The following is a 14,089-nucleotide window of genomic DNA, read 5'->3' as shown; positions in this document are numbered from 1 at the left end:
GTCCTGATGAAGGGTCTCGGCCTGAAACGTCGACTGCACCTCTTCCTAGAGATGCTGCCTGGCCTGCTGCGTTCACCAGCAACTTTTATGTGTGTTGCAGTGGTTGATCAAGGTCACCGCATATTTGGGACAACTCTTAGAGACAAAAACAAATCGAGAAAATAGCTGGGATTCCCTTTGTTTATTTGGGACACTATGCTGCTTAATTGGGGTAGGAGACTGTAGCCAAACATTTTCTAAGTAGCGTCAATTGTGTACACGTCATGTGGCCATTAGACACTACACTGTGCTTAGAGGGAACAGTTTTTAAACAGCGTCACTTGCGTGTTTGTGTTCAAAAGCCAGTGAGTTTTGTTACTGATAGTTGGTGAGTAATAAACAGTAGGACAATTCAGAACTGTATTGCTCATTGCAGTTTCAAACATTCAGGCTTGGAGATGCCAGAAGTGGCCGAGAGTGAAAATGAAACAATTTCACAAATTCAACAGCTAGGAACTATGAAGAATTTGAAGGTACTGATAATCATCTTGAATGTTACAATGAAAAAGAAGACTTGGAGGATGCGGTCATCGAAAGCATTGTTTGTAGGCAGTCCACTACCTACACTGGGTGTCTGCACTGATATTGTTTATTTATAGTCAATCGAAAGAACATGTTAGTGTTGCTTCATCGATTAGGAACTAATGCAGTTTTATAGTACTGTATTGCTTAGGTACCTCTCAAAGTCCAACCCCTATGTACCCATTGTGAGAGGTGGAAACGAGTAAGACTGGCCAAAAGGACTCTGGTGAAACTGTATAGGCCAATCCCCTGTACAGTAGATACAATGGATTACAGAAACATTAATGAATCCCAATCACACCATCAACTTCGTAAAAAGAGGCTCATCATTGAGTGAGCACATGACACACTGTAGAGAAAGTCATCAGGATCCAGCATAGCTGACACCTCTTTTGTTACCAATGTCCATGTCTACCTTGGGTATTGGAATGTGAGAACTATGTACCAGGGAGGAAAATCCACCATCATAGCAAATGTGATGAAAAGGTACAAACAGTCAATTTTTTGGACTGAGTGAGACAAGATGGACATCATCTGGAAAGACTTGACTGAGAAACAGGATAAATATCATATACTCAGGCCATCAGAGCAATGATGCACCACATACAGAGGGTGTAGCCTGCATGATGGCACCAGAAGCACGCAGAGCCATCATCACATGGGGAGCCATTAGTTTCAGAATCATCACTGCTAGCTTTAAAACCAAGCACAGGAAGATAACAATGTTATGCACCAACAAACGCATACAAAGCAGACAAAGATGAGTTCCACAAAGCACTCAATGGAGTAATCAGCAGAGGGAAGGAAAAAGACCTGACCATTGTCATGGAAGATTTAATGCTAAAATAGGCAGGGATACTGCAGGATATGAACAGGTGAGGGGAAAACATAGTCTTGGAGAAATGACCAAAAATGGGGAAGAATTTGCTGAAATGTGCTAATTTTCAGCTAGTTATTGGAGGAAGCTTATTCCCACACAAACAAATACACAAGGAAACATGGATGTCACCAAACAAGGTAACAGAGAACCAGATTGACCACGCATGTATCTCAAAGAATTTTTGAAGAATACTCCATGATACAAGAGTGAAACATGCTGCAGATGCAGGATCAGACAGATGAAGCTAAAAAGAAGCAACACACCACCCATTCAGTGACTGAAAGACAAAGAAACAGCTCATAGATTTGCCCTCACACTTTCCAACAGGTTCCAGGCACTTGAGGACTTGATATCAAAGACGAATGGACTGCTGTCAAAGAGGCAATAAATGAAACTTGAGGAAGTGCTAGGAAAAAGGAGATTTGAGCATAAAGAGTGGATTACACCAGGAACGATGGAAACAATCAACAAGAGGAGAACACTAAAAGAAAAATGCAGTAGAAGCAGAATCAGGAACAAGAAAGCAGAGGCACAGACAGAATATGACAAGAGTGCACAAACACGCAAGGAGAAACATCTAGAGGGACAGGACAGAGTACATCAACACCTTTTCAGCCCAAGCAGAAAACCTCAGCAAATGGGAATATGAAAGAACTATATGATACTACCAAGAAACTAGCTCACAAATTCAACCAGATCAACACCTAAGTGAAGGATAAAGATGAAAATATCCTAACTAAGGAAGACAAATAGCTCCAATGTTGGGCACAGTACTTCAATGAGCTTCTGAACAGACCACTTCCTGCAGAATCTCCTTTTAGAAGCACAATCGAACTTGGATATCAACTGTGCCAATCTATCTAAGAAAGAAATCATACAGGCAATCAAGAGGTTAAAGTCAGGAAAAGCAACAGGTCGAGACAGCGCACCACCAAAGGCGTTGAAAGCAGACTCTAAACTTTGTTCTGCAACATCTGGGACATTGGTCCAGATTGTGTGGAAAACATCATGCACAGTGCCAGTACCCAAGAAGGGCCAACCAAAAGTCTTGAATGACTACTGTCCAGTGGCCCTGACCCTACGCATCATAAAGACTGGCTCACCTCCAACCCCAGGTCAGATCAGCCCTTGATCCCCTGCAGTTTGCCTACAAAGAGCACATTGGAGTTGACAATGCTGTCATCAACCTGCTGGACAGAGCCTACCACCATTTGAATAAACAGGACAGCACTGAGGATTACGTTTTTTGATTTCTCATGTGTTCAATACCATACAGCCCACATTGCTGGGGGAAAAGCTCTGTTCAATGCAGGTTGGCACTTCCGTTGTATCCTGGATAACGGACTACCTGACTGGCAGATCACAGTTTGTGTGGCTTCAGAGCTGTGTGACAGATATGGCTATAAACAGAACTGGGGCCCCACAGAGGACTATATTGACTCCCTTCCTGTTTATCCTGCATACCTCAGACTTTAAATACAACACTGAGTCATGTCATCTGCAGAAATTCTCTGAGCAGCAATTGTTGGGTATATAAAGGGAGGACAGGAGGATGAATACAGGACCCTCGTGGAGGTCTTGTCGAACGGTTGGTGATGGACTTTAGGGAGACTAAACCTGCACTGCTCGCTGTTACTATTGATGATAAGGACGTGGATGTGGTCAGGACCTAAAAGTACTTTGGGGGTGCACCTGTATGACAGACATGAGCGGAGCACCAACACAGAGGCCATGTACAAGAAGGGTCAGAGTTGCCTCTACTTCCTGAGGAGACTGAGGTCCTTTGTGGAGTATGCAGGCCGCTCCTTCACATCCTACCAGTCTGTTGTTGCCAGTACAATCTTCCATGTGGTGGTGTGCTGAGGCAATGGAATTAGCATGGGTGATGCCAACAGGGTCAATAAATTGATTAGAAAGGCTGGCTCTGTTATAGGAGTTAAACTGGACACATTGGAAGCTATGGTAGGACAAAGGACCCTATGGAAAATCCTAGCAATTCATGGCAGAGGAACTGAACCAGTATTTTACATCAGTCTTCACTGAGGAAGACATCAGCAGTATACTGGACACTCAAGGGTGGCAGGGAAGAGAAGTGTGCGCAGTCACAATTACGACAGAGAAAGTACTCAGGAAGCTGAATAGTCTAAAGGTAGATAAATCTCCCGGACCAGATGGAATGCACCCTCGTGTTCTGAAGGAAATAGCTGTGGAGATTGCGGAGGCATTAGCGAGGATCTTTCAAAAGTCGATAGATTCTGGCATAGTTCCGGAGGACTGGAAGATTGCAAATGTCACTCCGCTATTTAAGAAGGGGGCAAGGAAGCAAAAAGGAAATTATAGACCTGTTAGCTTGACATCGGTGGTTGGGAAGTTGTTGCGAGTCGATGGTCAAGGATGAGGTTACAGAGTACCTGGAGGCATATGACAAGATAGGCAGAAGTCAGCATAGATTCCTTAAAGGAAAATCCTGCCTGACAAACCTATTACAATTTTCTGAGGAAATTACCGGTAGGCTAGACAAGGGAGATGCAGTGGATGTTGTATATTTGGATTTTCAGAAGGCCTTTGACAAGATGCCACACATGAGGCTACTTAACAAGATAAGAGCCCATGAAATTACGGGAAAGTTACATATGTGGATAGAGCATTGGCTGATTGGCAGGAAATAGAGAGTGGGAATAAAGGGATCCTATTCTGGTTGGCTGCTGGTTACCAGTGGTGTTCCACGGGGGTCCGAGTCTAGTACGAGAGGGCATAACTTAAGGATTGAAGGGCGCCCATTCAGTACAGAAATGCGAAGAAATTTTTTTAGTCAGAGGGTGGTGAATCTATGGAATTTGTTGCCACGGGCAGCAGTGGAGGCCAAGTCATTGGGTGTATTTAAGGCAGAGATTGATAGGTATCTGAGTAGCCAGGGCATCAAAGGTTATGGTGAGAAGGCGGGGGAGTGCGACTAAATAGGAGAATGGATCAGCTCATGATAAAATGGCGGAGCAGACTCGATGGGCCGAATGGCTGACCTCTGCTCCTTTGTCTTTTTGTCTTATGGTCTAATGGTCTCTTAGTAATAGACTGAGACAACTGTGCTACTCCGAAGAGTGCTATATGAGGTTAATCCTACCCTCAGCCGTTAGGCTCTATAATGAGTCAATCTATAGTTGGGGAAGTGATGACCCCTTCCTGTTTGACTGTTTGAGGTAACTTTTTTTTATTATTCTTTTTTTACTTCTCTTCTATTATTTATATATCTGTGTGCTTGTAATGCTACTGTGACAGTGTAATTTCCTTTGGAATCAATAAAGTATCTGTCTATTTTTATGAAAATGAGTAATTGGGCCAGCCACTTAATTGGGCCAAAATGCCCTGGTCCCAATGTATCCCAATTAACCGGAATCTACTGTACTATAACTGTACTTCATGTACATGAACACCTTTTAATATTAAAAACTTGTTAGTTTATCACCATATATAAAATACATTTCTGCTCTGCCTATTAAATGAATTACTTCACATTTTCTAACATCTTCTCTTCCTCCATTTTATTCAATCAATCCCACTGTTCTCACTGTTGAGTATTTGTCAGTTTACTTTTTCACCCAGCTTTCTATCATCAACTAACTTGAATATAATGAGAGCTTAACTTTGTTTTCATTTTCTGTTCAACTCAATTTTAAGCCTTTATTAGCATTCTGCAAAATCACATACTTTTGGTATTAAAAATATCTTTAGTAAAGAAATACATCTACATGTGATCTCTATAGAGAAAGTAATTTGAAATGGGGAATTTGGGAGTCTATGTGTCTGATCCATTCTGCTCGGTTCTTGTGTGGATTTGGGGTTGATGTGCCTGTTCCGCTTTTGTTCATTGTTTTTTTTTGCAGGGAGGTGGGAATTGAAGATCATGCTCCCTTTCTTTTCTTTTCCTTTATTGGTTTCATGGCTACCTGGAGAAATGAAGAATTTCAGAGTGGTATACTTTGAAAATAAATGAACCTTTGAATCTTACCATTTATTATATTAAAAATATTAGTGTTTAAATGAAAATGCACATTGCTAAACTCATGCTAATGTTAAAATTGACCTCTATCTATAAGGTTACCACAGTATTCAACAGACAAATGGGATTCAATCTTTGTGCACATTTAAATGGCACTTACTGTCATCAAGCCTAGCAACCCAAATCCAACCTGTTCATTGTGATATCTACCCTCTGCTTTAAAGAACGTGTTGTTAATTGGCAGATCTGAAACTGGGAATAAGCACACAAGTCAAGTTGGATTATTTCTAACCTTAAAAGATTCAGAGTTAAAACTATAATATAGCACTGCATGATTTAAGAATTCATATATGCTATTAACTAAGTTACACTTGAACATTCTTAAACAGATCTGGATTACAGTTTACAAATTTTCAGCATCCTTATAACAAGTATAATGTGGCTGGTGGAGAGGGTTTACAATGGCTTGAAAGGTGGGCGATATTATTCTTGCATTAAATTTTTAAAAATTTACATAGATCGTGAAGTGAATGGGTCATCCTTAAGTAATAAAAATACTATGTAAGTGCAAGTTTATTCATTTTTCAAAATCTGTTGTACTTCCCTTCGTATTTAATTTTGTTTAATTTATTTTGTATATTTGGCCTTAACTAGTAGAATACAACCTATACAACTTGATTTGCATATCCCAGCACAGCAAAATTATGTTAACTGAAGCACACAACAGCTGTTCATTGCAAAATTTAAATTTTGGCTTTCAGATTTCCTATGAAAATATAGTCTGCAATACATTTAGAAACAATTGAAAATAGTTCGAACACAATAATTCTGTGCTTTTAATATGATTGTAGTGTAGTCTTGTACACAAGGCAGTTCTGGTGCAAATCAAAAGAGCATTCAGAACTGAATGTTCTTGGATGCAGTGTTCAGGAAAGAAAGAAAAGAAATGGAAGGAATAGTTTGGGCTGGGAAGCAGCAGCAATATTGATTGAGTGGAGTGTTGCACTGTCGGAAAGATAGAATGATCAAAGAGAGTTTGTGTGATTTAATATGGTTTACATTTTGAAACAATATAGGTGCCCTTATTCAAATCGGTAAATACCCAGAATGAAGGATACAGAAAAGCACATTTCTATAGTAATTACACAGAAGTGCAAGAATGAGAGAAGTGGGAGAAACATAGTTTTAATATGGATTGCCATAAAAGTGTACATGACAGAACAAGGGAGAGTATTCAGGAGGACTCTATTGTAATATTTGTACTCCAGTAACAGAGGTAGTATCATCGGACAAATGGACAAAGCTGTAATCCGAGTATCACAAGCTTTAGAGTCTCTACAGAAAAGATCAACGAGTAAGCTGAAGAACAGCTAATTAATCGACTTTAGTTGGTTGAGACCAGACAAGGTTAAGATAACTGGAGAGTCAGAGATTAGAATCATAATCTGGTTTACTGTGATTGACATAAATCTTAAAATTTGTTGTTTTACGGCGACAGTACAGTACAAGCATAGAGCGGGAGTCTTCAGGCTCCTGTACCTCCTCCCCCCAACCGATGGAAGTATTGATAGGAGGGCATGTCCTCAATGATAGAGACCACCTTCCTGAGGGAGCACCTTTTGAATATGTCCTCAAAGGTGTGGAGGCTTAAGTCCGTGATGGAGCTGCCCGAGTTTACAACCCTCTAAAGCCTCTTATGATTCTCTCTCCATGGTACATCACTACTGAGCAGGTGAGAAGGGCTCTGGGGAAACTCAGGCATGGCAAAGCATTGGGACTGGATGGTGTGTGAACCGCGAGGTCCTGAAGGAGTGTGCTGAGCAGCTGTGTGGCATCCTCCTGCGCATTTTTATTGAGTCTCAGTCTAGAAAGGGTCCCGACTCTGTGGAAAACATCACGTGTGGTTCCAGTACCCAAGAAGGGCCAACTGAAAGTCTTGAATGGCTACTGTTCAGTGGTCCTGACCTCACACATCATGAAGACCCCAGCCAGGCTGGTCCTGGCTCACCTCCGATCCATGGTCAGGTCAGCCCTCGATCCCCTGCAGTCTGCCTACATTGGAGTTGATGATGCTGCTATCTACCTGCTGAGCAGAGCCTACTCCCATTTCGATAAGCAGGACAGCACTGTGAGTATCAAGTTTTTTTTTGATTTCTCAAGTGTTTTCAATACCATACAACCCTCATAGTTGGGGGAAAAGCTCCGTTCAATGCAGGTTGGCACTTTTGTTGTATCCTGAATACTGGCTGATCACAGTTTGTGCGGCTTCAGAGCTGTGTGTCAGACATAGCTATAAGCAGCACTGGGGCCCCCACAGGGGACTGTATTGGCTCCCTTCCCATTTAACATAGAAAATAGAACATAGAATAGTACAGTACATTACAGGCCCTTCAGCCCACAATGTTATGCCCACCCTCAAACCCTGCCTCCCATATAAGCCCCCCCACCTTAAATTCCTCCATATACCTGTCTAGTAGTCTCTTAAACTTCACGAGTGTATCTGCCTCCACCACTCACACAGGCAGTGCATTCCATGCACCAACCACTCTCTGAGTAAAAAACCTTCCTCTAATATCCCCCTTGAACTTCCCACCCCTTACCTTAAAGCCATGTCCTCTTGTATTGAGCAGTGGTGCCCTGGGGAAGAGGCGCTGGCTATCCACTCTATCTATTCCTCTTATTATCTTGTACACCTCTGTCATGTCTCCTCTCATCCTCCTTCTCTCCAAAGAGTAAAGCCCTAGCTCCCTTAATCTCTGATCATAATGCATACTTTCTAAACCAGGCAGCATCCTGGTAAATCTCCTCTGTACCCTTTCCAATACTTCCACATCTTTCCTATAGTGAGGCGACCAGAACTGGACACAATACTCCAAGTGTGGCCTAACCTGAGTTTTATAGAGCTGCATCATTACATCGCGACTCTTAAACTCTATCCCTCGACTTATGAAAGCTAACACCCCATAAGCTTTCTTAATTACCCTATCCACCTGTGAGGCAATTTTCAGGGATCTGCGGACATGTACCCCCAGATCCCTCTGCTCCTCCACACTACCAAGTATCCTGCCATTTATCCTATATACCTCAGATTTTATATGCAACACTGAGTCATGTCACCTGCAGAAATTCTCTGATGATTCAGCAATGGATGGGAGGACGGGAAGATGGATACAGGACCCTGGTGGAGAACTTTGTCAGATGGTGCAAGCTGAAATCATCTGCAGCTCAACATTAGTATGACAAAGGAGATTGTGATGGACTTTAGGAAGATTAAGCCTGCACTGTTCCCTGTTATCATTGATAGTGAAGACATGGATGTAGTGAGGAATCTACAAGTACTTGGGGATGCATCTCAATGACAGACTTGAGTGGAGCACCAACACAGAGGCCATGTACAAGAAAGGCCAGAGTCGCCTTTACTTCCTGACAAATCTGAACAATGTTTCTCACCCTCTACATGCCACCTTGGCTAAACAGAGGAGTACTTTTAGTAATAGACTAAGACAACTGCAGTGCTCCAAAGAGCACTATATGAAGTCATTCTTACCCTTGCAGCCTATAGCCAGGGAAATGATGACACCCCCCACCCCCCGTTAGACTGTATGAGACAACTTAATTTTTATTCTTTCTTACTTCACTTCTGATGTTTGTATATCTGTGCACTTGTAATGCTACTGTGACAATGTGATTTCCTTTGGGATCAATGAAGTGTCTATCTACCTTCAGAAATTTACTAGTGTTTTCAGTGACATACCTAATCTCCTGAAGCTCCTATTGAAGTACAGCTGTTGGCATGCATTTGCCGTGCCTCCATCAGTATGATGGGCCCAGTAAAGATCCTTTGATATGTTGACACCCAGGAACTGAAACTGCTCACCCTTTCCACTGTTAACCCCCCCAATGAGGATTGGTGTGTCTTCTCCCAACTTCTGCCTCCTTAAGTCTACAATCAATTCTTTGTTCTTTTGCAAAGTTGGTATTATGACACCATTAGACCAGCTGACCTATTTCACTTCTGTATGTCTCCTCGCTGCTTTTTGAGCTGTGTCTAACCAGAAAGTCAAAGTAAGTGTAGAGGGAGTAGTGCAGTGGGCTAAGGAGGCACCCTTGAGACATTATCACCAATCAGTACTAACTGTAGTCTTCCGATGAGGAAGTCAAGAACTCAGTTGCAGAGGGAAGTACAGAGGTCCAAGTTTCAAAGCTTATTCAGTAAAACTGCGGATTGATGGTGGTGAATGCCGAACTGTAATTCAGAAACAGCGGCCTGATGTAGGTATTGCTGCTGTCCAGGTGGTCCAAAGCCCAGTGGAAAACAGTGTGATTGTAGGCAATTGGAAAATAGGTAGGCTTTCGAGAAACGTGCTTGACAGGGGGAGGTCTAACAATAAAACAAGAGCTCTCTGTATGATGAGAAAGATCAAAAGTAAGAGGAAACAAAAAGAAGAGGCTCATGGCAGAAGTCAGGTTAATACAAAAAAGAAAGAGGTTGAATATGAAAAGCTCAAACTGTAAGCGAAGAAGAAAACAAGGGCAAAGAGCAAGAATAAGAGTAGACTGGCAACTAATGCTGAAGATAACTTAAAAGCTTTCTACAATACATACAGTGAATTAGTAAAACAGGTATAACATGAGCTTGGAGCTGTTTAGGGACCAATACAGAAACCTACATATGGTGCTACAGAGTACTGGCACAGGAACCTGAGTACTTTGCATGTTTATTAACATGGAAGAAATACCATAATAGGAAAAAGAGGTTTTGAGATGATGGTTAGGCTAAAATAAGAGATATAACAATGTACGTTTAGGTATTTTAGGTAGCCCTGGCTAGTTTTCAAACATTGGTATCCCATATTAAGACAGTATGAAAAAGGTCACCTGAAACTTGATTCTATTGATTAAATGTAGCACATTATCCAAAAACACTGAAATACTCTTGCAGAATTGTGTGGCTAAGTACAGCTCCAACACAAAATACAAGTTTGCTGTTGACACCACTGTTGTGGGCTCTATCAAAAGGGATGATGAATCAGCATACAGGAAGGAGACTGAAAATTTGGCTGAGTGGTGTAATAACAATAACCTCTCGCTCAATGTCAATAAGACCAATGAACTGATTGTGGACTGCAGAACAGGGAACAGAGATCCATGAGCCAGTAATCATTGGAGGATCAGAGGTGGAAGAGGTCAGTAACTTTAAATTCACTATCTCAGCAGACCTGTGCCTGTCCTGGACCCATCATACAAATATAACTGCGAAGAAAGCATGACAGCGCCTCTACTTCCTCAGGAGTCTGCAGAGGTTCAGCAGGTCATCAAAAACCTTGGCCAACTTCCATAGATGTGTGCTGCAAAGTGGCTGCATTGTGGCCTGGAATGGGAACACCAATGCCTTTGAGCGGAAAATCCTACAATAGCTAGTGCGTTCAGCCTAATACATCACGGGTAAAACCCTGCCCAACCATTAAGCACATCTACATGAAACATTGCCATAGAAAATCAGCATCCATCATCAAAGATCCTCACCACCCAGGCCAGGCTCTTTTCTCGCTGCTGCCATCAAGTAGAAGGTACAAGTACCTCAGGACTCACACAACCAGGTTCAAGAACAATTACTACCTCACAATTATCAGGCCCAGCTTGAACAAAAAAGGATAACTACACTCATTTAAGAGCTCTTTTATCTTGTTATTTCATGCTCATTATTTATTGCTGTTTATTTATTATCTGCATATGCACAGATTATTTACAGATTCTGTTTATAGTTATTGTTCTATAGACCGGCTAAGTACACCCACAGAAAAAAAAATCTCAGCATTGTATGTGGTGACATGTATGTACTCTGATAATAAAGTTTACTTTCAACTTTGAATTTTTACTAGGTGCTATTCTGAGCTAAGCCTGAGTTAAACACAGGTTCTCATGTTAACCTGTAATGTTAATGACATTTTTTCTCTCTACAGATGTTGAATATTTCCAGGATTTTATTTTCAGATTTGTAGCAATCTTGGCACTTTGCATTTCACAGTTCCAGTATTTTTTCATTTTCTCTAATGTTTTCATTAATATTAAATTTACACTTTCTGCAAACAGATCAGATGCAATTAACAAGCTTTCATACTCACATTTCTGAGCTAGCATCATCACCACTTGTGTCATTCGCTCTCTCTTGGTCTCCACCCTATCACAGTTACTATCTTTGCTCTCTCCACTCTTCCCTTTTCTGCAACTTAATGTATGGTTCAATTCTACCTTTTCCTACATCAGATGAAAGACAATCAATCTAACCTGTGAACACTCCTCTCCAACTACGCTGTGAGATCTAGCCATTTCTTTTTTTACCTCAGATTTCTAGCATGTGATTTTTTTGGTTTGACAATTATTATAGAGTTACATAACCAGAAACAAACTCGTTATTTTGGAGTTGTTTGAGCTTCTTGACAAACTGTATGAAAAGCCACAACATACAAAGCAGAATCATCTAAAATTATTCCAAGCACCATGCATTCATTAGAAGTCAGTTCAGTGCTCAAACAGTAGACCAATATTAATCAATGTTAAACAATAATTTATCTATGCATTATTTTTCCATTATCAAAAGATATTTTTTCCTTGATGGTGTGAGGTAAGATTTTAAATGGGATTAGAAAGAATAATTTGCTTCCTGGAAACTATTTATATCTAGTCTTAAACCTCTTGAGGTTATACTGATATTTCTGTTGGCTTAATTGTACTTCAAAGTATTGCTGACAAAGTAAATAATTAAAGCTTGCACAGTATTTGCCGGAAACATAGGATTAATGGGGACCCTGGTCCTCTGGAAGTCATTACCAGTTTTATTCCTCCTCTGAAGAAGTCCCTCTGAATAACTTGCCTCCCCTTTGGGTCTAAATTATGAGTTGACTGATGAGGCCAATGTAGAAATTGCAGATGGGCAAAAGGACCCTGACAGGGTGGTAAAAGTCTGTGTACATGGTATACTTATGATGCAGGTAATCAAGGTTCTACATACCATTCCAAATGCCTCTCCTCTGCTTTGAGTGGTCATGGGTCAGCAACTCTCAGGAGTTGGTTGATGATATGGTATATATTTTTCTAATATTATATATATACATACACATACACACACACACACACACACACACACACACACACATCTGGCTTAGCCACATCACTGTTGTTTTTCCTCCATCTGCCTGGTAATCTTCTCCCAAGACAGAACTTGGAATAAAGTGTATGCTTGAAGTCTGATACAACAAAAGATGCCCATAATCAAGGATTATTTCAGGATGCCAGTGCTCATTTAATAATATGGTACTCAATTACTGGACAGAAGTAGAGAGGAATGAATCAAGGAAAGAGAGCTGTCTTTCTTACAGGTCTGCCCTATAAGTACCACACCAACATAGTCAGTTCTTAAACTGTCCTCTGAAACAACAGTGCCATCCACTTTATTCTGGGAAAATTAGGGATGGCTGCTGACTTTATTTCCCCTGTGATGTTACACAAGAAAGAGAAGCAAGAATAGGACATTTGGCTCTTTCTAAAGGTCATGGCCCATCTTCTAACTCAGCACTATTTTCCTCCTCGGCACTATACGAGAACAATGATTACCTTCAGTGTTGTGACATGCAGCACTTTAGAAATTAAAGTAAACTTACTCCACAGTATTCTAGTAATCTAATAATTTCTTCCTCATAAACTGTTTCAGTGGCATATTGTTTCTCCAGTTCTCTCCAATTCACTGCTTTGCTCAGCACACCCTGCCAATGGAAACACAATAAAACATCAAATGTCCAAATCTTAAAGCCAAGGATTCAACACATTCTTGTATTACAAAATAAAACAAATTTTTCTATTGTTTAATGAACAGACAACTGCCTAATGTATTAAATGCATTATTTTTAATAATAGTGTGGGCACATGGCCAAGTGGTTAAGGCATCCGACTAGCGACCTGAAGGTCCTGAGTTCGAGCCCCAGTTGTGGCAGCGTGTTGTGTCCTTGAGCAAGGCACTTAACCACATAGCGCTCTGCAACGACACTGGTGCCAAGCTGTATCAGCCCTTGCCCTTCCCTTGGACAACATCGGTGTCCTGGACAGGGGAGACTTGCAGCATGGGCAACTGCCGGTCTTCCATACAATCTTGCCCAGGCCTGCGCCCTGGAGAGTGAAGACTTTCCAGGCACAGATCCATGGTCTCGCAAGACTAACGGATGCCTTTATTTTTAATAGTGAGTATTGTGTTGTCAATTATGTTTGGAATGTGAAACAGAACTTCAGAGAGAGAGGTAATCAAAATGGACTGCAAGAAAAGGTAGAAAAATTGGTGAAAGAAAAATGGCTGTATAAGAAATGCATTAAAAGATCCATGAAATTGAAACTGTGGAATGAAAATGAAAATAGTGGACAAAATAGTGGACCCTCGGTAAACTCTAAGGCAAGGACACGTTCGGCACAGCTTTGTGGGCCGAAGGGCCTGTATTGTGTTGTAGGCTTTCTATGTTTCTATGTCTGGAGGAACAAACAGACAATTTTATTAATTGGAGTGCATTGTGGACTCTGGTTTGAAAGAGGTAGGGGTGCAAGTTTAAAGGTAAATTTGCAAAGTGAAAATAAGGCATTAAAATTACCTTAATATTAACTGAACG

The 14,089-nt window shown here is 41.1% G+C and overlaps 1 protein-coding gene across 3 annotated transcripts in view; it reads right to left on the bottom strand.

Moving 5' to 3' along the window:
• The window catches only part of abhd18 (abhydrolase domain containing 18), a 61,403-nt gene that overhangs the window by 12,261 nt on the left and 35,053 nt on the right, over positions 1–14,089 (bottom strand). For all 3 annotated transcript variants that reach the window (XM_063046568.1, XM_063046565.1, XM_063046566.1), the window contains one exon: positions 13,100–13,201. In XM_063046568.1, the coding sequence (XP_062902638.1) occupies positions 13,100–13,201 (102 nt within the window). The remainder of the gene's footprint in view (positions 1–13,099; positions 13,202–14,089) is intronic.

This window comes from Mobula hypostoma, chromosome 4 (genome assembly GCF_963921235.1).
Source record: "Mobula hypostoma chromosome 4, sMobHyp1.1, whole genome shotgun sequence".
NCBI lineage: Eukaryota > Metazoa > Chordata > Chondrichthyes > Myliobatiformes > Myliobatidae > Mobula > Mobula hypostoma.
The sequence above is the reverse complement of the archived record's forward strand: the minus strand, read 5'-3'. Positions and strand labels throughout refer to the sequence as shown.